The sequence below is a fragment of the Callorhinus ursinus genome, unplaced genomic scaffold (genome assembly GCF_003265705.2).
Source record: "Callorhinus ursinus isolate GAN/ISIS: 27379988/994484 unplaced genomic scaffold, GSC_fseal_2.0 scaffold3, whole genome shotgun sequence".
In the NCBI taxonomy this organism is placed as follows: domain Eukaryota; kingdom Metazoa; phylum Chordata; class Mammalia; order Carnivora; family Otariidae; genus Callorhinus; species Callorhinus ursinus.
In genome coordinates, this window is record NW_027397065.1 from 520,131 (window position 1) to 546,276 (window position 26,146).

General features: G+C 35.2%; 1 protein-coding gene and 1 long non-coding RNA gene across 13 annotated transcripts in view; one reads left to right on the plus strand and one right to left on the minus strand.

Moving 5' to 3' along the window:
* LOC112819898 (uncharacterized) overlaps positions 1–26,146 on the plus strand; it is a 64,071-nt gene that overhangs the window by 27,260 nt on the left and 10,665 nt on the right. The window contains exon 2 of the long non-coding RNA XR_003206993.2: positions 19,717–19,798. This is a non-coding gene — a long non-coding RNA (uncharacterized lncRNA). The remainder of the gene's footprint in view (positions 1–19,716; positions 19,799–26,146) is intronic.
* Positions 9,483–26,146, minus strand: part of SSBP2 (single stranded DNA binding protein 2) — a 286,525-nt gene continuing 269,861 nt past the window's right edge. For 10 of the 12 annotated variants that reach the window (XR_012376689.1, XM_073887546.1, XM_025866724.2 and 7 more), the window contains 3 exons: positions 24,487–24,515; positions 17,668–17,766; positions 9,483–10,084 (listed from right to left, as the gene is read on the minus strand). Coding sequence is in view for 11 of the 12 variants with exons in the window: in XM_073887546.1 (XP_073743647.1) it covers positions 10,055–10,084; positions 17,668–17,766; positions 24,487–24,515 (158 nt within the window). In the remaining variant the exon portion in view is untranslated. The remainder of the gene's footprint in view (positions 10,085–17,667; positions 17,767–24,486; positions 24,516–26,146) is intronic. The other 2 variants (XM_073887528.1, XM_073887534.1) reach the window with 1 other exon arrangement.

Below are 26,146 nucleotides of genomic sequence, written 5' to 3' on the forward strand. Positions count from 1 at the left end.
CATAAAGCCTATGGTATGCATTTTCATCTACGGCAAGAAGGAATCTGCACAATAAGTTAGGAATTAGCTGTATGCCTTTAACTTCTGAACTGAAGTTTATGTAGCAGTTTATGATGAATTACTCATCTTGGTAAATGCCAATTTTCTACTCATTAGGAGTGTTACCCATAAAAATAAACCTATCAGTTATTTTACCAGTAAAAATGGGTTTATTTGGGAATAGCAGAGAACTGCAATTCAGGACGTGCAAGCCATGGCAAAATCACAGGCAAGACCTGAGAACAGAGGAGAAGAACGTTCTTTTTTAGAGGAAAAGGGGTAGTGGGAGGGGCCATTATAAACAAAAAAAGTCTACTGGAGTCAACTGGGAGTTCAAAGTGTAGTGGCTCTTCATTGGTTGTGTTTTGACAGTCTTTCATTGGCTAGGCTGTTGCCAGGCAAGAAGAAAACCTTTCTTCCTTCCGCTGGGGTAGTAAAGTGGTGGGTTCTTCCTGTCAGAAACGCAAGGTAGGTCTCTTCCTGTGGAGGGTCTCCAATTGACAATTAGCAGTAGAACATGAGAGCTCCCCCTGTTGGCGTCCCCACTTCGCCTTCCTTTCATTACTTTTCACAGGATAAGAACATCTATTTGTGCAACGACAATGAAGAAGATATCTGATTTAATAATTTATCTGCTCCAAAACTCCTCTTCAGTTGGATAAACTCATACATTTCCAGTGCCACTTTAATGCACAAGTGGGATGAACAGAACCTCCTTTTCGAGGCCCAGTATAAACTTGATGAGAAGCAGTACTGCCAAGTAAACCAGAAAGATATTTTATTTTAAACAGATTTCAAATGAACATCTATGTTTTCTGGAACATAAAATTTTCCAATCTGTATTTCATGTTTTCTGAAGTGCCTACTGCCAGAGCAAAACAACACAATATTTCTGGTTACTTGAAGGAAAAACTGTTGCTGTTATTCATTTTTGCAAATACACAGTTCAGTAACTCTCTTCTACACAGAAGCATGCAAATCTTTCTAGCATTTGAAAATATGGTAGCAAATACCTTCTCAAACAGCAAGGTTTTAAATCATCTGGGAAGTGAGGTAATCAGAGACAGCTTGCCAGACCTCTGTTCACCCTGGACCATTTCCCCTCTGAGATGATTTAAGAAGCTCATTTTAGAGATACTCATGGCATACAAGTTCTATAGAGATTTGGGCTTTGCATGCTTTACATTCTAAAGTGAGCTTTACTGGACCATGTAATTTTGCACCCAGAAATCTTTCAGCAAGATTACTATTTTTGAAAAGAGCCTGAGATTATTGCACTGCCTTGATTTCACATGGTATTTTTGCTAAATGGATTGAATTTTAAACTCTGATGAGTCAATATTGAGAATTTGGTTATGGTCTGATTTTGTAGAGTAATTATCCCTAGACACACTGGCAATGGATTTACAAATCTATCTTTGGTGTAAATTAGATTTGGCTCCAATGTTGGTTTTGCTTTGGTTATTTATTTGGTCCAATAAATTTCTTATTAGTAACTGTTACAGTGAGCACTTCGATTTTGAATCTGGGAACTTTTATGGTGAGATGGATCTCCTGCAATTGCTAATGCTTCTATTTTCATTTAACACTTTCATATATGCCCTATATTTTTTAATGTGTTAATTGGATTCTCCTTTTTTAATAGATACAAGTTTAGCTCTCTGGGTTTTTTCATCGAATCACAAAGTATGTTGAGGTAAATACGTAAATACTTCTCAACTAACGAAGTAAATATATAAAAAAATTTGACTAGTAACTGCTTGTTGTAATAGCATGCTGAGTTCTCAAAATTAAAATTAATATCACTTTCAATGATTAACAATATGTTCTAACAATTTTGAGACCATTTAGTATGTGTAATAGCTCTTCAGTCACAAGTGAATAACTAACTTGATGACAAAACAGTGAGCACCACAAAAGACTATATAGAGAATAATACATTTGACTTTACAATTCTTAAGCCATTTCTTTCTCTGAAACAATATTTACATAAATAAGCAATGCTGAGTTCTTTTATACAACATATACTAATTTATATATTATATGCAATAATTGAGATTAAATTGCAAGGACATTTAAATGCAATTTTTGTCATGTGACATGACTAGACATCAAGAGGTTCCTCCCTATTACCATCAAGAGTTACATACTGTAAGATGGAAAGACACAATCTTCTGAGGAAAATTTGAGACCACTGTACATTGAGAAGAGCAGCTATAGCCAAGCAGAGCCCAACACATACTTCCAGGGAAGCTTTGCAAACTGAATGGGACAGCTAAATATTTTTTTTCCCAAAGATTTTATTTATTTATTTGACAGAGAGAGAGAACACAAGTAGGCAGAGCGGCAGGCAGAGAGAGAGGGAGAAGCAGGCTTCTCATGGAGCAGGGAGCCTGATGCGGGGCTTGATCCCAGGACCCTGGGATCATGACCTGAGCCGAACGAAGGCAGACGCCTAACTGACTGAGCCACCCAGGCGCCCCAGGACAGCTAAACATTTATATGTACAATGTCTGTTGGTTCTAGATCTTTCCATAAAGGGATGCCCTATTTCTCATCAGACAATTTGTGTAGGTAGTAAAACTTCTGGAATTTCTTTATAAATCTTTATGCCTCTTTTGGTGTAAAGTGTTTCTTTACTTTTAAGAATACGTTGAGAGTGGGGGTAAGGGGAAATTGGAGGAAAGTGGTCAAAAGGTAAAAACTTCCAGTTATAAGATAAATAAGTACTGGAGATGTAATGTACAACATGGGGACTATGGCTAACACAGCTATATACTACTATGCAGGAAAGTTATTAAGAGTTAATAAGAAAGTTATTAAGAAAGTTATTAAGTGTTCTCATCACAAGGACAAAATTTTTTTCCCTTTCTTTTCTTTTTATTGTATGTGTATGTTAGCTGAACCTATTCTGGTAACCATTTCATAATATACGTAAGTCAAACCATCATGCTGTATGCCTTATACTTATACAGTGATGCATTTTAATTATTTCTCAATACAAGTGGGAACAAATCCGATAAATACAACACGGGTATTTGGGGGCTACTGCAAAAATTAAATATAGATTGGTTGTTAGATAATGTTAGGGAATTTTTGTTAACTTTAGTTGTGATAACACTGTTGTTATATAGCATAAGTCAGCAACCTATAGCTGGTGAATCACATGCCTACTTGTGTAAATAAAGTTTTATTGGAACATAAAAAAAGAACACATTGAGCTGTGAGAACAAATACTTGATGACTTTTACTTGATACTTGATACATATTATTTGGGGCTAGGTATGCAGACACTCTAACCCTTTTTCCTTCATTCTGGACTCTTAGACTATTATCTCATTCACCAAGAGGAGCTGAGGGGGAATTAAACTGATTCTGTTGGCTTTTATTTATCTATGCTAAATCTTATCTTAGTTATAGGACTCCTACTTGTTTTAAATTAAGGGACCATTCAGTTGCCTTGCTACCCACCCCTCCATCTCCCAGAAATCCAGACAGCTTGCTACAATTGCCTGACAAATTACTTGAGGCAAACTTTGGCTCAGGAAGGTGTCTGGCTATTGGAATTTATGGCATTTTCCTTTCTAAGCACTAGGTACAAATGTGCTGCATTGCTGAACTAGAAAGCCTTGTTTGGATCAAAACCAGAATACTAGAAACACTTAATACTTAAATACTCTTAAATACTGTGGAACCAGTATTAAAGAATTTATTAGAAAAAGATTTATATATTTAATTTATATCTAGGATGAATTTTTAATCTCAGTTATAGATCTTCCTCCTCCTAAATTTTTATTTATCTAGTATGCAGGACCTACTTCAGAATCTTTTTTTGGACAATGGTGAACTGAGACAACCATCTGTACAATTCATCAAAAAGATAAATGCACTTGAGGAGAAGCATAGTTTTGCATAAATTACCTGCATAATTCCTTCAGATTTCCACATTATGTATAATGTTGTTTGGAATAAAATATAAAACTATTATCCATTAACAGATATTTGATAACCATATTAACGATTTTTGGTATTTGGTTTAGTTATCTAGAACCAGCCACATATAGCCTTTTCTTAATGCATATCAATTCTTTGATACTATAGACTCCTGTTTTTTGTGTTAGGCATAATGTCTATCTACCTCAGTCATATACACAAATCCACATTAGTTATATTTTGATTTGTCATTCAGAAACACTTATGCTTGCTTCCGATGAATAATTTCCTTACTTTTTCTATAAGTAATAAAGCAGAGGCTAGAAATGAAAAGGGTAGAAACTGTAAATGAAAATTTGTATTTTTAAAATTAAGTGTGAAAATAGGTGCTAAATTAAGGGACACTTATGTACCTTTTTATGACAACCTTCCATTTCCATTACATGAATAGTCCAGGTATTTGTACAAAGACATTAAGTGATAAATCCATTTGAAGATAAATGCAATAATGGCCATGTATGCACGCAATGCACATGCACACACGTGCATGCTAAATTTACAGAATGTGTCAGGTAGCTGATGGCCATGGTTGAATTAAGGATAGTAGATCACTAAGAATCATCCCAGATTCCAATTATATTTATACATAATTTGTTCATTTGTAAAAACCTTACAAATAATTCTATTTTTCCAGGATGACATTATAGGTAACAATTTAACATGTGGGAAAAAAACATATTAAGCTCTTACAATCACAATTAGGGAAATTAAACAATCCGATCAGCTCATAGCTTTCATGAATAAAGAATTCTATGAATAAAAACTTTTCCATTTTCCATACTGGAAACAACAGCATGTCTTTTATTCACTCTAACATATAGTTTCTGGTAGAAAGTAATATACACATTTTAATGAGTAGTTTATATTAACATTTCTAAGGTATTGCTAAATGTAAAGATTTGTTTTTAAATTATGTAAACTGGACAGATTATTTGAATTGCTTCCTAATAACTAGATGGTTAATTACATTTTACTGAGCAATTTTACCAGGACATGATGGAAATTTAGCTGACAACGTTTTTGTATTGTGTTCTGAGAACACTGTGAGGAATCCAAATTTCACTTCCTTGGCAATGTAGTGAGGTCATATGATGCAAAAGAGAAAGTGGGGTAAAGTTTTAATGTTAATTAGAAATAAATCCTTGATAGCATTTTTAAAGGAATATTAATACTTTTTTCATGCTAATTTCACATTTCATTTAAAAAATGAAATGCTAAATAGTTCTAGGAACAGACCACAACATTTCAATGCCTGGGATAATCAAAACAAGTCCAGTTTATCCTGAGGATAGTAAAGCCACAAAGGGAGAAGAGACAAACTGTAATTCTATACATGAAAACATTTAGTCCTACTTTAAATTAATTTCCAGTATCTACAGATAATACTGTATTTCATTTTTAAGGATGTAGTCAGCAAAAATATTTACATTAAACTACTTACAGAAATTATTTTTCTTCTATTCAGGAAGACCGATTATATTAAATTAACATTAATGTAACATTAAGTTACATTAAGTTAAGGAAACTCAACAGAGGAAATTTTCCTTAGGAGACTATTCAACTGAGAATTTCTCTTTAGAATATAGTTTAGAAAAGTAATTAAAATGGTCTAAGGTGTTTTTCATCTGTAGGTCATTTCTTTCAAAAGTCTGATTTACAAGTTCCATAGGTAAAGCTGATGCTTTTGGTGAAATAAATGAAGAATGTCAATTCAATTTCTTGTAAACAAGTATCTACATTAAAAAAACTATAATCATATGGCAGTGAAGTAACCAAGGAATAAAAGATCATTTATGCTCTTACCTTCAGATGCAGTGCCTTCCTAAGAAGGTCTGAGGTGGACAAGCTAACATGGGTATTGTTAAAGCTGGGCACAGGAGATTCCATCTGCTTATGTCTTGTATTACTCTCTTTTCATCCCAAATCAATATTATCAGCTACTTTACCAATGAAATAAAAAACAGTCAAATGAAAGAATTACGTTTAATCATTACCGGTTGTGGTATAAAATAATGTAAGTCATAGTGGGAGTGTTTTGTGAGCAAACCTCCTATCACCACCCCCAATATATGCATGTGCACGTGCTCACACAAGTTGAGTATGCAAAACAGAAGTTTATTAATAGTGGGTCACCACTGTTTCTTAGACTTGTCTGGTATTTCTCAAATTACGCTTTGAAGACGCAGGGAGCCTCTTACACTGCTTACGACTGGGTACGACTGTTTTAAGCAAACACAGACTCCTGCTCCTCATTGCAAACAAGAAATTTACACCACCAGGAGAGGGTTTTTTTTTTTTTTAAAAGACCAATTTACCTTTTGGAGAATATGTGGCAACTCTCCCCCACCCCCATATTGACCTTCTCCCTCCCATACTATACACTCATGCACTACTTCTATCAATTAGTATTTTCAAGAATAGAGCATTGTGGTATATAAAACATAAAAATGAAGGCAAAACCAGTGTTAAAATACTATAATGCTTTCCAAAGTCAAGTAGCTATGATTTGTGGCATTGCTTCTAATTCACAGTGATAATCAAGAAATGGAAAGTGCAATTACTTCTCCTGGGAAAACTATATACTGTATGAGAAAGAAAAGTTTAGGGGCTGAGAAGGTAAAAATGTCTGTATCTTACTTCTCCTGGATGATGCAGGGATTGGGAGGGAGGTACGGAGGAAGACATGGAAGAAGCCAATCAAGACTTCACAGTATTAAGGACTGTGTAAAATTCTCTGCCGAGGGAGCAGTTTTGAATGCTTTGCTGCACATGCCCAGAATAATATGAAGAAAAGGTGTGGGTAGAGGTAGGGCTTCCTCATGTCCCAAGCTGAAATTTATTTTGTTTGCTGTTTTTTAAGCTACAGAAGGAATGCTAACTGAATGATCCTATGAAATGCAACAGAATTCAGCTATCTTAGAGCATCATAAAAAGTAGAAATGGAAGATTTCTTTATTCTATTTCTGGAAGGAAAAGGGTGTTTTGGGCACTTTGCATGGCTCAGGGAGCAGAATTGATTTGTTAATCTTTTGGGTAACAGAGAAATCTTATCCTCAGCTTCCTAGCTGCACAGTTCCTATACATCAGCAACTGAGTCCAACCTGGAGCAGTTGTAACAGAGCACTAGGATTCATCCGTCAAATGTGTGGGTATTACCAGGTCAATGGCACTTTATAGTCCTTTGTTCCCATGGGAAACTTTGTTATAAGACAGCTAGACTTTAGAAACAATTTGGCATATATTTTCAACTGTAGTGAGTCCAGCAGAATGCAAAGCAGAGTAATGAAAATTAATGTTTTCACTTGTTACACATTTTCACATTTCATATGTGTATTTTATGTATTCGGTGTGGGCAAGAATTGCTGATACTATTCCTGTGAGTTGAAATATGTAAAAATAACGCAGGAACAGGTAGTATATATCAAGACCAATATAAATGCATAGATAGAGATGGAAAACGCAAGAGAAAAGGATAAAGTTTAAATGATTCAAAACCTATAAAAATATTACTATGCAGATATACTATCCTCCACGTGGTGCACGAGAAAGTTATTTGACATTAAAATTCAATATTCTTATTTTATGGTTTTCTTAAATAGAACTTTCTCTTCAAAATAAATTTTCAACTATTTCTGGAATTTAAAAAAAATTTGAAATAGCCATTTATAATCTGGATTGCAAGAGAGAAGAAATAAATACTTATGATGAGTTGATTGCTATACATTGAAAAAATCGAATTTTACTTTTTTTTTTTTACCAAGTAGACTAGGAATAATGGGACCCATATTGCCATTTATACTCTAATATTACCCCTAAAATAATGGCAAGTAAAAGTGGGGTCATGATTGTTCATGATAATAAGAAACAATACCTTCTTAGAAGGCAAATAAAAGAAATTTAAGATCAATAGCAATGGAGTGAATAGACAAAAAACATTTGAAATTTCTAGCATCATAAGATTAAACTTAATAATCACAGGGTTGAAAGTGTTCACACAATGATCAGAAAAAAGTGAAAATTAAATTTATTTTTGGTAAATTCACATGTCTATCCAAAGTGTCATCTTCAGATTACCTTGGCTTGAGTTAAAGACCTTTTAATTTGACTTTTTCATGAAAGTTCTCTGCAGCTTGAAAGCTTGAATCTGTTCTCCAGTGTGCAGTCCTAGGTCCGCGCACACTGTAGGATGAATGGTGACTCATTTGGTTAGAGTTTAAATCTGGAGCATACATTTAATTCAGCTTCTTTTCCCCCCTTCAACAAACTGCAACAGTTCTGCCCAGCATCCCTGTCATGCACAGGCCAAATCTTTACTTTCAGAAGGGGTAGATCATTACAAATTTGAGAGAAATAAGTCATCTGGGACCAGGAACTAGCAAATATACGGCTAAATTTTCACTTTAGAGGCCATCAGCCTAAAGGAAGAAGGATTCCTCTTACCTGAGATTAAACAATGCTTTTTCAGATTCTATGGAGTTTGAGATATAGTTGATGTTTACCAGTGGCTATTTGTATCACAATTTTAACAAAGGACCACCAACTTGTCTTTTGGAGTGCAAAATTAAAATCTTCACACTTTTCTATGATGATTTAGGTGTTTGTACGTAAGATTAAACACAAAACCCCCAAAAGATCTGGAAAGTGCCATCGAACAACTTGTTTTAGTAAGGAAAGTGTTCTTTTTTCTTTAATTTTTAACATTGACACATTCTTTTCTGAACAATTACACAACGTAGATTTAGCCTGCTGAAGTCAATGGCCAGATGAATATAGTTACTATAAATGATTTCCCTCTAAATAAAAGTCCTAGATCCTGGGAACAGAGCAGGCGCTGTGCTGCCAATGAGAGGTATGCACAGATGGGGCTGTTACCAGTCAGTTCTGCGGCTAGTAAGCAAGCTACGTGGACAGAAAAGCAGCCCTTCAAAGCCCCTCCGGTCCAGGAAAAACTTCTTTTCCCCTTCTGCTCAAAGTCTCAGTCAGTGGAATGTATCTTCTTTGCAATGTCTATGTGGAAACGTTCACAAGAAGTCTGAGTAAAAATCAGATACCATTTTCCATTAGCATGTTATTAAAAATTTAGCTCTACTATTCCTGGTGAGAAGTGACAAATTCAAGCACTTCTGGGCTTTATCATGTTAAAGAGAAAATATGTTTCTAAAAATATGACGACCCCTGTCATTTTATTGCTATGGTCTAAGCAGTTGGGGCTAATTAATGATTTTCTGTATCATCAAAGACAAGTCAAGAATTCCATCTAAAGCAGTTATTGCAGAAATATACTGTGTTAGGCCCTCGTTGAAGTATTTTTCCTAAATAAAAAGTACAAAAATACTTCTCACTAAAGGTAACTGAGAAGTTGTTTGATTTGACATAGGATGAGGGCACACTTTTTTTTTTTTTGAGACAGTACACTTTATGATTCACAGGAGAACTTGCATCAGACGCAATTTAATGAAAGCTCTCAAATAAGCAATTTTATTCCTATCCATGATTGCAGACATTTACAAAACCATAACATCTGAGTTCACCTTAAAAAATAACTTATATAAAGCAGTGATATACACAGCACAAAATAGTTCAGGGAGGGGCAGGAGCAACTTTTAATAATTAAAATGTAAACGTGAAAAAAAGGATGGAATAAAAGTCCCTACTTATTTCTACTTAAGATGTCATGTAATAATATTTTACAATGTCCTGTGGGTAAATGTATGTATGTGCATATGTCCATATAACATACACATATACGATACATTCTCTTTCCCACACATATACATACACAGATAATTATTTGCAGTTCAGTTTAGGGCAATTCTAATATGCCACTCTGTACAGTTGTTTGAATCACGTTTTGGACCCGCTTTCTTCAAAAAATAGGGGAGAGAGCAGGAAATAAAAAGGTTGGTTTGGTGTGACTGAGATTCCTTTGTTTAACTGTACACTGTGATGAATAATTTTCTTCCGTAGTAGTTCTGTGAAGGGCTGACTCACTGTGGTTTTCATGAGGAGACTTGGTAATGGATCACACACTCATTGTCATGCTAGGGGAGTACTAGAAAGAAAAAAGAATCCATATTTTAACAACAATTCTTTTACAGGCCACTAATGTTCTTCTCAGTAAACAGTAGTAACTATGAATTTTAATGTCTTAAAATCTTTTATGTTCAAGATTTTTACCCTCATGTAACATAAAAATAAGAAGCTATAAGAAGAGTAAATTTATATAGAATTGACTAAGTCCTGAAATTTTTAATATTTCCTCTGGAAAGCGACCAGTCCCATCTCCCTGCACTTAGGTGGTTGATAATTACCCAGTCCCTCAGTCTTTTCCCTCTAGCCAGATTCATGTTTTATGGGCATTTGTAACATTTTGGGTAAATCCAATCTACAATGAAACAAGCATGAGGGACAGTCTCATTACCTACTGGCTATGTAAACTTGGAAGGTTACCTAACCTCTCTGCGTTTCAGTTTACTCACCTGTAAAATGGGTTTAATAATAGCCTTTATCTTAAAGGGACTTGGGGAAGATTAAATATAAAATCCTTAAAACCATGTATTTCTTGAATATACAGAAAGTGTTCAGCAAGTGTTTAATTAATAGTGTGAGGGAAATAAAACAAAATAAAAAACATAAAGCATTTAGAATGCTTAAGAATCTGATTATACTTTAGGATACACTTGTCTTCCGGCTCCAATTTCAATACACAATATTTTTAGGGTGGGAACAGGGGGTGCTGTTGTTACACATTACTTGTCAGTTTGATGAGGCTAACAACTGGTAAAAGGTGAGGCGTTCAGAATTTGGAAAAGGGGTCTCAAAAATTATTAAGAGGAACAAAAAGCAATTTTTGTGATAATTATTCCCGAAGAATAGATTGTGACAGAAAAGTTCTAGAGCAACACTGTCTGAACGAACTTTTTCAATCATGGACAGGTTCTATAATCTGTGCTGTTCAACATGGAAGCCACTAGCCACATGTGGCCACTGAACACACGAAATGGGCTAGTGTGACTGAGGAACTGTAATTTTAATGTTATTTATTTAAATTTAAATATCCCCATACAGCTGGTGGGCACCATTTTGGACAGCACAGTTCTAGACTGTCTGAGAAGTGTGGAGGGGTATCCACTCCCAAATGGTAACGGTCTCCTGATGAAGAGGGTTTCTAGGTGAAAATGTAAATGTAAACCTTTAAATATTTTAAATATTTTGTTAAAAATATTTGGTGAGGTCCTGGTGAGGACCAGGGCAAAAGGGGATTCCTTTAAACATGTTAATAATAGGGGCACCTGGGTGGCTCAGTTTGTTGACTGTTGGACTAGTGATTTCAGCTCAAGTTGTAATCTCTTGGATTGTGGGGTCCAGCCCTAGTCGCTGGGCTCCTCGCTCAGTGGGCAGTCTGCTTGTCTCTCTCCCTCTGCCCCTCTCCCCGACTCTTTCTCTAAAATAAATAAATCTTTAAAAAAATGTTAATAATGATTATGCCTCATGGAAAGAGGCAGGTGAATTCAAGAGGCCTGGTCTCAGACAGCAGGGCCTTCAACAGGAGAAGTGATGATCCTGGGAAGTGGAGCGTGAACTTTAAAAAGAGAGCAGGCAGAACAGAATGAAGTGAGTTCTAGATGAGCTGAGTTACTACTACAGGAACCAGAAAGGAGGTATAAGGTGTATACTGAGCATTTTACAGGGATAGCAAGATGCCCTGAGGAAGAGCATAGGGTGACAACCGCTCAGCTGACAGAAGTGTGGACAGAAAGTTGCTAGGGGTAAATCTAGGGCTCAAACCCAAACCCCACATTGATCCTAAGTAAAAGTGGATGGGGAGGCCTGAAAAATGGGTCAGTGGACCCTTGGGGGATGATTATTAATCCTTTAAATGCAGGTCAAATCACAGAAAATCTACTTGTTAATCACTTAATAGCCTCAAATTTCCTTTCAGTATAGGGAAGCTACATTATACATGTTACTGACTCTAATGTTGGATTACAGTGAGTAGGGTGATAAAAAGGGGAGACTTCCAGAGGGGAGAAGGAGATTCGGTTTGATGGAAAAACCTTTCCGCCTTTACCCTTCAGAGTGGCAGCAAGAAAGCAGAGCAGAGCAAAGCAAAACCTAAAACCCAAAGCAATCAGACAAAAACTGATGAAATGAGCCCCCACCCCACCCCCCGTGCCAGGAGGATAGCCCCTCATTTCATCAGATGATACCATGCAAATCTCCCATTATAGATAGTAACAGCAAGCTACAGCCTTTGACTAAACAGAATTATATTTTGATATTTGACCTTTAGGGGTAAGAATAAACAAAAAGAAAATACATGGATACAAAGGTTTTATTAAAAGTAGAAAAAAAAATTAAAGAATATGGCAAAGTGGGCAAAGAAAAGTTTAATCTAGGATTTCTATAGCTACTGTTACTTAAATAAGAATGGTGATCCAATCAGTTGTTCAATAGAACTTTGTGTGATGATGGATATGTTCTATTCTGTGCTGTCCAACAGAACAGTCATTAGCCACACATGGCTACTGGACTCTTAAAATGTAGCTAGTGTAAGTTAGGAACTGAAAATTTAGCTGTATTTAATTTTAATTAGTTTAAATTTAAATAGCAGAGCTAGATCATCAATCATCGTTTTAAGAAAAAGATTTTATGGGTATATGGGGCCAATTATCTAAAAAGAGTAAAAGATACTGATGCATTTCAGAAAGGACTTCAAAGGAAGTTTCTGGAAAAAAAAATTTCAGGATAAGTCAGAATTAACTCTAGTGACCATCTCACTTAATACACACCCTGAATAACTGAGATTTTAAAAAGTAAGGGCCAGATTCAGTCAGAAAGGATAGAAGCATCTGCTCCAAGGAATACAGCTCAGAAAAATTAGCAAGCATCTAATATAATTGAATTTTTGAAAGTATAAGTAACTGTAAGGTGATGCTCTAAGTGTATTAGGTACAGTATATGTGTAATGTATAAACCTCTGTATGTGTGTAATGTGTGTGTGTAATGTGTGAGCATCTATGTGTGTAATGTGTGTGTGTAATGTGTGAGCATCTATATGTGTGCAATGTGTGTGTGTGATGTGAGCATCTATATGTGTGTGTAATGTGTGAGCATCTATGTGTGTAATGTGTGAGCATCTATGTGTGTGCAATGTGTGTGTGTAATGTGAGCATCTGTGTGTGCAATGTGTGTGTAATGTGTGAGCATCTATGTGTGTGTAATGTGTGTGTGACGTGTGAGCATCTATGTGTGTGTGATGTGTGAGCATCTATGTTGTGTAATGTGTGAGCATCTATGTGTGTGCAATGTGTGTGTAATGTGTGAGCATCTATGTGTGTGTAATGTGTGTGTAATGTGTGAGCATCTATATGTGTGTAATGTATGTGTATAATGTGTGAGCATCTATATGGGCAATGTGCTACTTGCACCGCTGAGGTTGTAAACTCCTCAGGGGCTGCTCCCTTTACTGAAATGTCTTCATCCACGTAAAATAAGGGGAAAATCACAAAATTTCTAGGAAACTCACAGAATGTACAAGCAAAAAGGAATTCCATTATTGATTACTATTCTTCAACATTTTTCCTAAAGTAAAGGAAGAGTAGGTGTTAAACGGCATCTCCTATTCAGAGACATCAACTATTTCCGGGGCAGTGGCCTGAGACCACACGGCAATGTTGCCATTGTGCTGCTGCATCCAGACGGGATGACGTATTGTGATGTTTGTGCCCAATGCTGCGATACCAGGCTGCCCCGTTTCCCAACTATTCTGTGAGTCTGGTTCTCCTTAATGAGATGATATAACAGCTCTTACAAAGTCATTAACTGTTTGGTTTAGCAAAAACAAAACCCTAAAGGTATAATTTCAAACATGTACTAACTTATTTTGCCTTTTTATGTAAAATGTATTGTGAAACAGTATAAACTAGAGAATTTGTGATTTTTCCCTTATTGTACACAGTTCATGTACCATGGAATCCACCGCAGAGATCCATTAAGCCTTTGCACAATGTACATAAGCTCTTGTTTCTACACTTCAAGAACACTTCAGATCTCACTGCATTTCTATTGCTAAGCATCTCTCTATATTTTTTCTTAATGAGAGATAAATAAAGAATAGTGCAGCTACTCTGAACTAAAGTAAAGCAAAATAAATTTAGTGTTTATGTGACTGGGTAAAAGAAAATTTGTGTATAATAGAAAATGACAAAAGGGAGTGAGGGTAATAGAAGCTGACCTATCACCTTGTTTAGAATTCCTATTAGATACCATGATTTTTAATACCACTTCTACTCAGTTGAGTATAGTTCAATGCCGTGGAGAAAATATTCTGTTAGATTAATTCCAGAAACAGGACTAACTGCTTTCTTTACTGCAGACACACGAAAAACTACTTTCTGAAAGAAGCCTTTTTGTATTCTTGATTTTCAAAAACAAACATTTTACTGAATTTGAACACTAGGGGGCATGTTTGTTTCTTGAAATAAAGGTCTTGTTTATGATTCCCCAAAAAAGGCTGAGTAGTGAAACATCTGATTCACATTTTTCTGTGTGCTGCATGTTGGCGCTGCAAGGTTTCTGACTTTGGGTTGGATATTTTGTTTCTATAAATATTAGTTAAATGAAGTAGCATGTGTGAAGGGACTAGATAGTGGCCGGCACATAAAAAGCACTCAGGAGATGTTCGCTCCCTCCTCAGGCCTCCTTCTGTGGTTAAACTTCAAGATATGACCAACAAACCCTCAAAGGGCAGACTACTCAAAAGTATGTGCTTTTCAGAGTTACATACATTTAGAAAAAACCACTAGAATGTACATGTTCATTCATTCAAAGATGTTTTCTTTTTAAATTCGTTAAACAGTTCTATTTTTCCTTGATTATAGGAAAGCTCACTTACGGATACCTAGCCTATTTACTCCTTTAAAGCCTTACATTCGTCAGCAGGGAATGTCTTTAGTCTTCCTTTCTCTCTGTTCTTCATTTCTCCATCTTTTAAAAAGGTCTCAACAAAATGCGGGCTGATGTGATGCAGGAAGCCATGGATAACAATTACATCATTCATAGCTGAGCAGAGCCCTCATCGGGCAGACAAAAGAGTGAAGCAGCCAGTGTGGACCTGCTTCCAAGGCTGCACCGTCTCTAGGTGGTGGTAGAGTTCCTCAATCACCATCCAGTTATTTTTCCTTTGGGGACTTTTCGGGTGGGGACAGGACAGAGGGAGGGAAGAGATAGGGAGGGAGCTTTTGTTTTCCGCTAACTCTGTACAGGAGTCTGGCCCTTTACCTTCTTCCTGGCTTCCGGGAGATCGCGGCTGGGCCAGGAGTCAGGGATGGGAGGAGCCCTGCTCCAGCTCCTCGGGCGTTCACAAAAGGATCCGCAGTTCTGCATGTGCACAGTCCAGTTAGGCTTAAAGGGTGAGGCTTGTGTTTCTCCTGGGCAAAGGAGTGTTTCAGGTCCTGTTGCATCTGATTCTTTGATCCCCCACAAAAAAGCTTTCTGATGCCGATTCGAAAGACGCAGCCCTCCGCTGACGGATAAACAAGGCAGCAGTCCCCAGTGACAAATCTGGGAAAGGAGAGGGGAGAGGTCCTCTTGTCCCTGTCCCTAAAACTAAAGTCACGTGGGACCTTTTTAAAAAAGTTTTCTTCTCCAATCCTAGATTAATAATTTCCTCTATACTTTTTAAAAAGCCCGGTTTATATCTATTATAGCACCTACTAATCTGACATATGGTTTAATTGGTTTTGTAACCACGTTCTTCCCATCAGATTGCATTCGTTGAGGTCAGGGATGTGTTATATTTATCTCAGAATACTTTGCCCTTAACCAAGCACGTTGCATATAAGAGGCTCAAGAAATGTTGAATTGAACTGAATTATTATACACCACACTGAATGATACCATTTTATTGCTGAATTAGCAGAAAAGGAAATAAATATTTCTAATTAGATAGAGTGAACATTAACTAATTAAAATGAACTAATTTGTCCATAGTCTTGAAGCAAACTAAATTATCTAAAAAAGAATTCCTATAATCCTAAGCATTATGACAAACTACGTGGTTTCTCATGTTTTTCCTATTTCATCATGACTGATGGGCTCATCTTTTGATTTTTTTCATATGAATTTTTATGTATACCTTCTTTTTCCTCACGAATCATATATATACTACAAATAAAACAAAGATCAATATAACTTTATTTCTAGTTTTAACAGAGGTAATGTCTAAAAACAGGGGAAGTCTTATCCCATGCAGAGGCGTGAGGCTGATGCTTGTTAGAAGTGAAAGAATCCACAGAACATGCAATCTTAGGTTTGAAGCAGCCATTCCATGCAAAAGCAGATATGTTACTAGCCATGCTTCAAATTCTTATGGTATCATCTCTGGTAAAGGTTGAGTTAGGCAAAATGAGGGAAGTTTTCTCCTCTGGTTTTATTATTTTTTTAAGATTTTATTTATTTATTGGACAGAGAGAGACACAGCGAGAGAGGGAACACAAGCAGGGGGAGTGGGAGAGGAAGAGGGAGAAGCAGGCTTCCTGCTGAGCAGGGAGCCCGATGCAGGGAGCCCAATGCAGGGAGCCCAACGTGGGGCTCGATCCCAGGACCCTGGGATCATGACCTGAGCTGAAGGCAGACACTTAAAGACTGAGCCACCCAGGCGCCCCCACCTCTGATTTTAATGATAGCAATCCGTATGTGGGAGCACTGATCCAATGAAGATGAAATAAGTTTGGATTTTGAAATCCTTTGTTATATTTGAATTCAGTAATTCTTAGCAGAGCATGTTCATGAACATCACTAACAAAGTTTTTTCATTTTCAGGTATGATCAGTCCCACTGCTAGAAATTCTGATTCATTAGGTCTAGGGAGAGTTCTGGGCAATTGTATTTAAAAAAAAGTCTACAGGTGTTTCTAATGTAAAATATTAGGTTAAAAAAATCACTGTATTATGTATTAACTCCTTGAGAAAAGATACCATATTGTCTTTTTGGTCTCTCCAGTGTGTCACCTATTGCTTTGGCCTGTGGTTAAGTGCTCAGTAATTGTTAAATAAGCGAATGAATTTTATTGCTTCTCTTTTTACTTCTGTCTACTTTTGTGGAAATATGGAGAGATAATGCCTTTGCTTAACACCATAATCATACTCAAAAACTGACTCTGCTATCCAGCCCAGGTTAAAAGTAAATAACAGGTTAATAGACCAGCCTTCATTCCAGTAAGGTCTAGTGCATGAAGTACAGACATTTTATGGAGAAGATTCTGAGTCTTAAGGATAGTGCTGAGAACAGACCTGGTTTTGCCATGAGTCAACACATTTTAGTAATGTGAAAACTTGTAAAAACTATCAAATATGCAACCTGTTTTCAGTATGTTCCTTTATAGTGGATCTTCTCTATGAGAAAATTAGTATTACAATTTTTGTTTTTGTAACTATGTACATAGAATAGGAGCAAAAAAGAAAAAGTTAATTTTTAAAAAAATTTCCAAAGAAATTCCACTTAATTTTCTAACTTTTAGAAGATCAACGTATTGAGCTCTAGATAAACAGTCGTAATAACTGCTTTATGAATATATTCTAATAGAAAAGAAATAAATTTTGGATATAACAATGTAGGCAAGGGAATACTTACACTCTCACTCTGAAAAGGATTTAAGAAATTTCCCCCCATTTCGCCATCATCCCTTGGAGTGCCCGGTTGATTACTCAGGCTCATATTATTGGGAGAATTCTGTAAACAAGATTTAAAAAACAAGGCATTGTTGAAGATTTTAATTTCCCTCTTGCATTGTACTGTTTCAAAAATGGAATCTATAGCAGCATCTCTAAGGACAAAGCAGACTTATAATTCTAATCTTAGACTTCTACTGTGTATTCTAGTTCATTCTTTACACCTTGACAAGTACTAATGCTTTCCCAAATGGAAATTAAAAAACAAACAAAAAACCCCAAATAACCAAGCACAACTGTTTTCTTAGTCTCAGAATCAATATTTATTCAATTTCCCACCCTCAGCTTACAGAGTTCCTAGAACTGCACAGAGTTTAAAAAACATTCCCAGCAGGGGCATGATGAAGAGAGCCTACCCACTGATCAGGCATGATGAGACAATGACCTGCCTTGGTAGTTTTACTAATCAAACTTCAAAAGGTCACTGTTTCAAAACATTTCCCCTTAATGCGACATGTTGTTTACATAGTAACACTATTTCAACTATTTTTTTAATATGAACCATAGGAAAAAAGGAAGATGGTTAACAACTATAGTTAAGAACAGGAGAACTACCTTCGGACTTGAGAATTCAATATGCACTTGTAGAAGAAGAGAAGGCTCAAAGCAAATTGCTTTAGAATCTTTTCCTATCATTAGTTTAAGGGTTGATTTACTTGGCAACTTTAAGATAAAATGGCTGATATTAGCAACCTAATCAAACACTAAGTTAGCTGCATATTGGGCTTCATATTCTACTTAAATTTGCTAGTCTTGTTATTACGGTAAAATTTTAGCTGTGGGAGGTCATCTGCTACTCCCCATCAACAGGAAATACAGAATGGCATTGCCATACAAAGCATGTTCACACGATATTGTGACTGAGGGACTTTTTCCAGGTCTAATTTATTGACTTGTAAAAATAAACCTCAAGGTTAAAAATTTTTATTTGTTATTTCAAGTGGAAGAAAGATTTTAGGTTTTTTTCTGAGCCATTTCTATTTTATATTCTCTTTTTGAATAAGTTCTAGATTTTTAAAAGAAAAATGCTCTGAAGATTTTGACTTAACTAAAACAAAGTTATGTCATAAAAATTAAAGTTTCATGAATGAGTTATTCCCAGAAGAATATGTGCTGTTTTAGAATATGGTGAAACTGTAAAGCAGAGACAGGTGGAAATACAGCTTATATCTTGTCCTGCTGTGCACCCCATAGGGAAGATCTGAGAACAAGGATCCTCTGAAGTCCACAGGAGCTCGATTTGCCAATGAACCACTTGGGCAGGAGAACCACAGTTAATAACATAAGGAGGATTCTTTTTTTGGATAAATTTTTCTCTGAAAATGTTAGTTTCCCAAGCACACAGAAAAGGAACTGTACTTTCAAATGAACATGGATAACTTCATTTCCTTAAAAAAATTTTTAAGTAAAATTTAACTAAGCATATTATTTTATAGCTCCTTAATTATTAAAGTTATTAATTAAATAATCAACTGTGCTTTGGAAACAGGAATGCTAATGCTGATTTAGTTCAAAAGGAAAACTAAATTCATAAAAATGTGGTAATATTTAGCCAAAATCTTTTTGGTGAAGTGTTTGTCATTTTACACATAATGAAGAAACTATTATCTATAATATCTATTTATAGATATACCTAATATCTGAGGGTATTTAAGGATACACTTGGAAGCTTCCTCATTTCTGTATAACAAACGTGCCCTGAGATGGGCAGCACATCTGTGATGGATTTGGGGTGCTTGTGGTCTCTGCTTGCACTGTTCCATGAATCATTTCTTAATTTACAATTTTGAAAGTGTAGCTAACTTCAAATCTAATTTCTGACTCAAAATGTGGATTTCAAAATACTCAAAATTTGAAAGTAACACTGCATTATTATTTAAATACTTCTAAAACAGCTCTTTTATTATTTCTGTTTTCCATGCAATCTGTTCACGGCGTGGTGGCTCAGCAGTACAGACTTCTTTGGGGGTGAGAGGAAGATATATAAGAACATGGATAGGAAGATAAAAGGACACATTCAACATATAAAACAGGTAGTGTCAGGTCTCTGAATTTTATTCTTATCCAGCTCAGTGAGCATATTTGAAAATCTTCAAATGGTAGGACAAACTTGTTTTTTTTGTTTTTTTTTTTTTACCTGCAGTAATCTCTGCAAAATGTGAAAGCAGAAGTTTCTCAATGGGGAGTCTTTTGGAAATTGTGCTGTCCATGATCGATGAGTGACCTGATGAAGATACAGGCTAAAGATATACTTAGTACTGGTGTCTAAGGAACAGCTAAGACAGTGGTTCCAAACACCAGCCCAGAACAGGTTATGAGCGTGGGTGGCAATGAACCGTGTGTATGTTACATTTGGCTGTAGCTATGTTTGTGTGTGGAGTTTCTAGCAGATTTCATCATCAAGGCAAGAATAAAGGGCTTAGATCAAGGCTACACTAAAAGGGCTTAGATCAGTCAAAAAGGTGCTCCAATAGCTTGAGCACACAATTAGGGAATAGGGAGTACAAAAGAATCCAAGTAAAGATCACTTTTAGCTACATTAGGCATTTTGGTTACATTTCTTACTTCAGTTAATGTGTACTGTATTTCCTACTTATACTCTTAAGAATTTAGCTTATGAAAGTATAGTTAGTGTTATACCAGTCCCATCTTCAAAGGATTTTCTTATGTTAATTACCCTTTCTTCAAACTGGAATGCTTTTCCCTTAAGCTATGGCCGCATACATGAATGTTACATATAAGCATATCTGTGTGTGCATATGCATGTGCGTGCACACACACTCACACTCATACACACACACACACACAGAGTTTCCTCTGGCTAACACATTTAATTCTCTTAGACCCTCTGTTCTCTGATTTTATCTTGCAAGTATTTTTCCATATCATCTTTTAATTAAATTATTGTTCCTTCTTCCACCCACCCTCAGAAATTATTCCAAACTTTTTCAAACTGCTATTAAAAAAACACACATTTGCAGAAATTTTTACTCTGCCCATAATTGGAATAAAACAATATTGACATTATTTGAAGCCCTCTTGAGGTGGATTTTGAATTGATTTCTCAGAGGCTACCAATAACAAGTTTTACAGAGTGTTATTTTGACTCTGCCAGTGCCCAAAAAAACAAAATGCCAGTCATGTTTCTCCCAGAGGATACGAGTAAGCTAGAACCCAGGCCACACTGAGAACGGTCGATTAGCTGCACTGTGATGGGTGTGGGATCTTTAATTGGAACTAAGGTACTTGAGTCAGAAAGCTTCAGGTTGAAAAGACTTCGATAATTTATTAAGCATGAATGATCAGATCTGGCCTTCTTTGATACGGTTTTTTTCAAACTCAAAAATATAAATGTTAAGTATGTTAATGTGAACTGCAGAATTTATTTAGATGATTTCCTTTAAGAAAATAAACCATATGCTCTTCTCCACCCCCAACTCCTAAAACAACTCCAAGGGAAAATATTTTTGTTCCATTGATTAAATGGGTGGCTTCTCAGTTGCAAAAGGAAGGAAAAGAATTTCACATTTGGACTTCTAAATTACAGATGAATTCTGCATTTTGAGAAAGATACATATGAGTTTTACTAGATAATCCTCAACTGAGCAAGAAATAACTTTAAAACTCTTCATTTGGAGTTTCAAGCTCATTTTGCTACTGAAACAAGTTCTATCAAAATGCAGGTGACAGTGTGAGTTCCTAGCCTTGCCCACAAAAGACAGTCTAACTAATGAGGAGGAAGATATTTAGCATCTGTATAGTGTTTCTGAGCTCCTAGCATATGCTCATGCTTCACTCTCAAGGTTTTGTGAAGAAGGCAGGGAATGAACTACAAGCTCTCTTTTACAGCTAAGGAAACTAAGCCTAAGAGAAATTAAGTAATATATTGCTCCAATTTGTAGGTAGTAGAACCAGGCTTTCTGATTCTCAATTCAGTACTCTTTATTACCTTACATATAAAAAGAATAAGATAGAGTATATTTACAATAAAAAGAGTAGAAAAAGAATAGAAGGAGTACTAGTAAACAACATTAAAAATGGAGCAAGAAAAAGAAGAAAAAAATTTTAAAAAATTAAAAAAATAGAGTAAGACATTTTAAAAAAATGCAATACTGGCACTTAATAAAATACAGGTTTAATTGGAGAACTAGCTGGAGACCTAAGAGGGATTTTGAACAAAACCGTTAAGCAGTAAATGGCCACAACTATCTTATGATTCACAAATAAGAATGACTAGAAAAAGAACAGGATGAAAAGGAATGAAGCCAGGAAACAAGAGAAAAGGGAGGAGAGTTTCTTAGGATAGCTGGTCTTGTGTTGGAAAAGGAAGAAGGTGGGGAAAATGGAGTTAGTGATAATGTGGACAGTATGGAGTAAAAATCTGAAATAATTAGGCTGTGAGTGGAATGAGGGAGGGAGAGAAGTAACTGCAGACGGGGAGAGGGTATACATGCTGCTGCTGACTGGAGACAAAATGACCACAGTGTAGTGGAGAAGCAAGACACACCAGTGGTACCCTCAGCCAGGCAGCTTGGTTGGAGCCCAGGACCAAGGAACCTGGAGAGGGGGCAGTGCAGAAATGAGCTGCGTAGGACCTCATCTGAAGGCAGATACAACTAGTCATTTCTAGTACATTGTTAAATTACATGTTTCAGGGGAAAATTCTTATGTTAATTGAAACATATTTGGACTTGGCTTTGTAAAAGATTTCCTTCTTGTCTTTGGTCTCCTCAGTTATACTGGGCTTCTTGAGGGCAGAGATCATACCATGTTTATCCTTGGCTTTTCAGAGCCTGGCATAATGCCTTGGTGCATTAATGTTTACTGAGTGAAGGAACTCCTGCCTAACCACTTAGGACAGAAATTATGTTTGTATTTAAAGAAGTCTTTTATATCTCCCCATGGTGCACAAGTTAACACCCAGGACACAAAAGTACACATTGGGTAGTCAATTAATGCTTAAATAATAAGCAATACATCACCAGGCAAGAGAATGTTATCAGCAGTGGGCACAGTGTAATGGAAAAACTTGTCTCTGGAAATAGGAATGGGAAAATGAGCACAGAAGGAATAACAATAGATCTGATATGAGGACAGATAAGAAGATCGTATTTAATTTGTCATTATAAATCTATTTAAAAATTTTAAAGTGCTTTATGAATAAATTACAAAGAACCTTCCCATAGGTGGGAGGGGATGGGCTAAATGAGTGATGGGTATTAAGGAGGGCACTTGTGATGAGCCATGGGTGTTATATGTAAGTAATGAATCACTAAATTCTATTCCTGAAACTAATATTACACTATATGTTAACTAGCTGGAATTTAAATAAAAACTTGAAAAAAAACCCAAAGTATTTTCCCATATATAATTTTGTTTACATCTGTCTGATGTACAAAGTTATGGGTCATTAGTGGAAATTTTAGAAAGATGATGTTAAGCAATCTGGATGATCCCATCTTCATGTAATAATCATCCTTAGATACTAGAATATGCTCCTCAAATACAAAATTAGAAATTTTATTGGTGACCACAAAGCACAATTCACCTAATATCAATTCTTAGATACCTAAGATAACATATAAAATCATGGTCATCTGACTTGTAAAGGTGCTTCCCAGAGAGATGGCTCTAATGGAATTATACAATGAATCTTTTTATCAAAACAGGCCTTTTGCAGGTTTTACCTATTTTCACAGCTAGTGCTCATTATAAATATTTATCTATTTTAAGAAAAGAAAAAGACCTTCCTGATTTGTCCACTGTAGCACTTGTGAGGCCAAGCAGCCAGGCAATGTAGATATGTCAGAATGCCAGTTCAACTCCCTCTCTCTCAGCTTGAAGTCTTAATTTAAAAGGTTTTGTAGCTCAATCAATCTTACTCTATTTTCCTTGGCACCAGGAATTTTACATTATTATACATGAATATAATTAGAAGTAGGATTAAAAATGAAGTTACCCTTTAATGAATTTCAATATTTATTGATATAAAGCAGATTTCTAAGAGAGTCATTCTAATGGTAGTTAATAATTAGTTCTTATCAGCCATTCTAAATATATTTTTGACTCACAGAGAACTATTTTAAATTCATCATGACCTAAACAGTAGTTAGGTATTCTGAAAAAAATATAAGGCATCTTAGCAAAGTATTAATTTTAAAAATACTCAAACTATCGAAGGAGGAAAAACACAGACACATGCTATTGGAAGGCTCTCTTTCCTATTTGTATTAATATAATTTTCTTCTAATTACTTTCCTTTCCTATTTTGGGGAACTAGAATAATGATTGAGGACATCAGCATTTCCTAATAAAGGTTTGAAAGACAAATGAAATGTATAAATGCAAGCCCTTATAACATATAACAACTTTTTCAAATATACCTCTTCTCATTTTGCTCTAGACTTCTTTACATTTTCAAAAGATTATCTACACTATGTCAATCTGCTTTATAAATAAGTGACATCATAAAGTAATTAAATTATTATGTAGGTATCAATTGATCATATATATAGTATGTCCTGTAAATGAATCTTACCATGTTAAAAAACTCATTTTACACTTTCCTATTATATGCATTGATATTTTTAACTTCCACTTAATTATGTCTGGACCTCTACTTTCAAATGCTTGTTCAAGAACAAAATTCATAAGGTTATTCTAATAATTTTAATAAGAGCCCCATGAATAAAAAACAACACAGAGAATATATAATACTCACCTTGGAAATACTGTCCATATCTCCTGAGCCTGAAACAAAACAGGAAAAGAAAATCTTTATTAGATAATGATTTCATATATAAATGAAGTATTCCTCTAATATAAATAAATACAGTACACTCTTTGTATTTTCTAGTATATAGCTCCTGAATTTTTTAATCTTAAAAAATTTAATCTTAAAAAATTCCTTTTCTCTTATACTGTATGGTAAATAAGTATCATCTGATGGCAAATGCAAGGATGAGTTGTACCTCTAGCTCCCAATCATCATTTTTTGTTTATTTTTGTAATGGCAGAATGAAGAAAACTATTGTTATCCTAAATTCCTGAAAATGAAATATTAGAGAGATCACTTATAAATCCTATTCAATTCAGATTTTTAAAATGTATGTCCACATGTGTATGTATATAGAGAGCAAGAGAGAGAGAGAAATATATTTTCTGAAATGATATGTCTAAATCTGATAAAGTATAAAATGGACATCTGCAACAATATCTTAAAGTATTTTGAGCAAAATTTTACTATAATAACCAAAGCAAAGGATTTATAATAATATTAAAAATTTGACAGCAATCAATATTCATGGCAATTCCATCAAAAGTAAGAAAGTCTTCAAAACATACTGTAATTTTGTTGATTCACAAATTACAGTATTATTCAAAATTATTCAAAATAATACTATAATTTTATGCTGATTCTTGGGAGAAATGAACAATCAATACTGACTTCTTACTTAAGAAATGGAATCAGACATTAGATAACAAGGAACAATGATCAGACCTTTGCCACAATATTAGCTTTATTTTTAACTATTTTAACAATTAATTTTCTTGGTATAAAAATATTACATACTATTTTAATAGAAAAATACTCAGTTACAATCACAAATAAAGTTAGTGCTTACAGATAAGACATAATTATTAAATATTCAATGTATATATGTAATTACATATGTATAATATGTACAATAATATTTATTATAAAGTAATAAGCCACTGCCAAGCCTATGTGAAACTCTTCTGTAAATTCTATTCTAGGGAATAATATAACTTGAAATCTTCTAACTATGACCAAATGTCATCTTTTTTGAAAATTTTACAAACTGAAAGATTAGAAAGTGAGTTATATTGCAATAAATGAAAAAATAAAGTTCTAGAATAGTGCTGCCCAGAAGAGCTTTGTGTGATGTTGATGTTTCTCTGTGCTGTCCATTAGGGTAGCCAGTAGCTACGTGTGGCCATTTACGTTTGATATGTGGCAGCGCAACTGAGAAAGTAAACTTTACATTTTATTTAATTTTAACTTAAAATTAGTCACACATGCCATGTGGCTACCATAATTGGAGAGTGCAAATTAAGACTTTGAAATCTAGGCAAAATATGTATGTATGTAAAATAAATGTGGACCTTAAATGCTCAAAAGTCTATCAATGTGTTGCAAATAATTTCTTGATTATTGAAGTTACATAGCTTTTCACAGTATCAGAGGATGGCATCTGGGTGGAGTCATGAAATCTGTATATAACCTAAGTTACTCGCAGGCATAGTTACTCCAACCTAAGTAAAAGGTGGTCCTTTTTCAAAAGAAAAAAATTATCATAAGCCTCTATCCCCATTGTCAATTTTTAGCTTATGATAATATTACTTAAATATATGTAAAC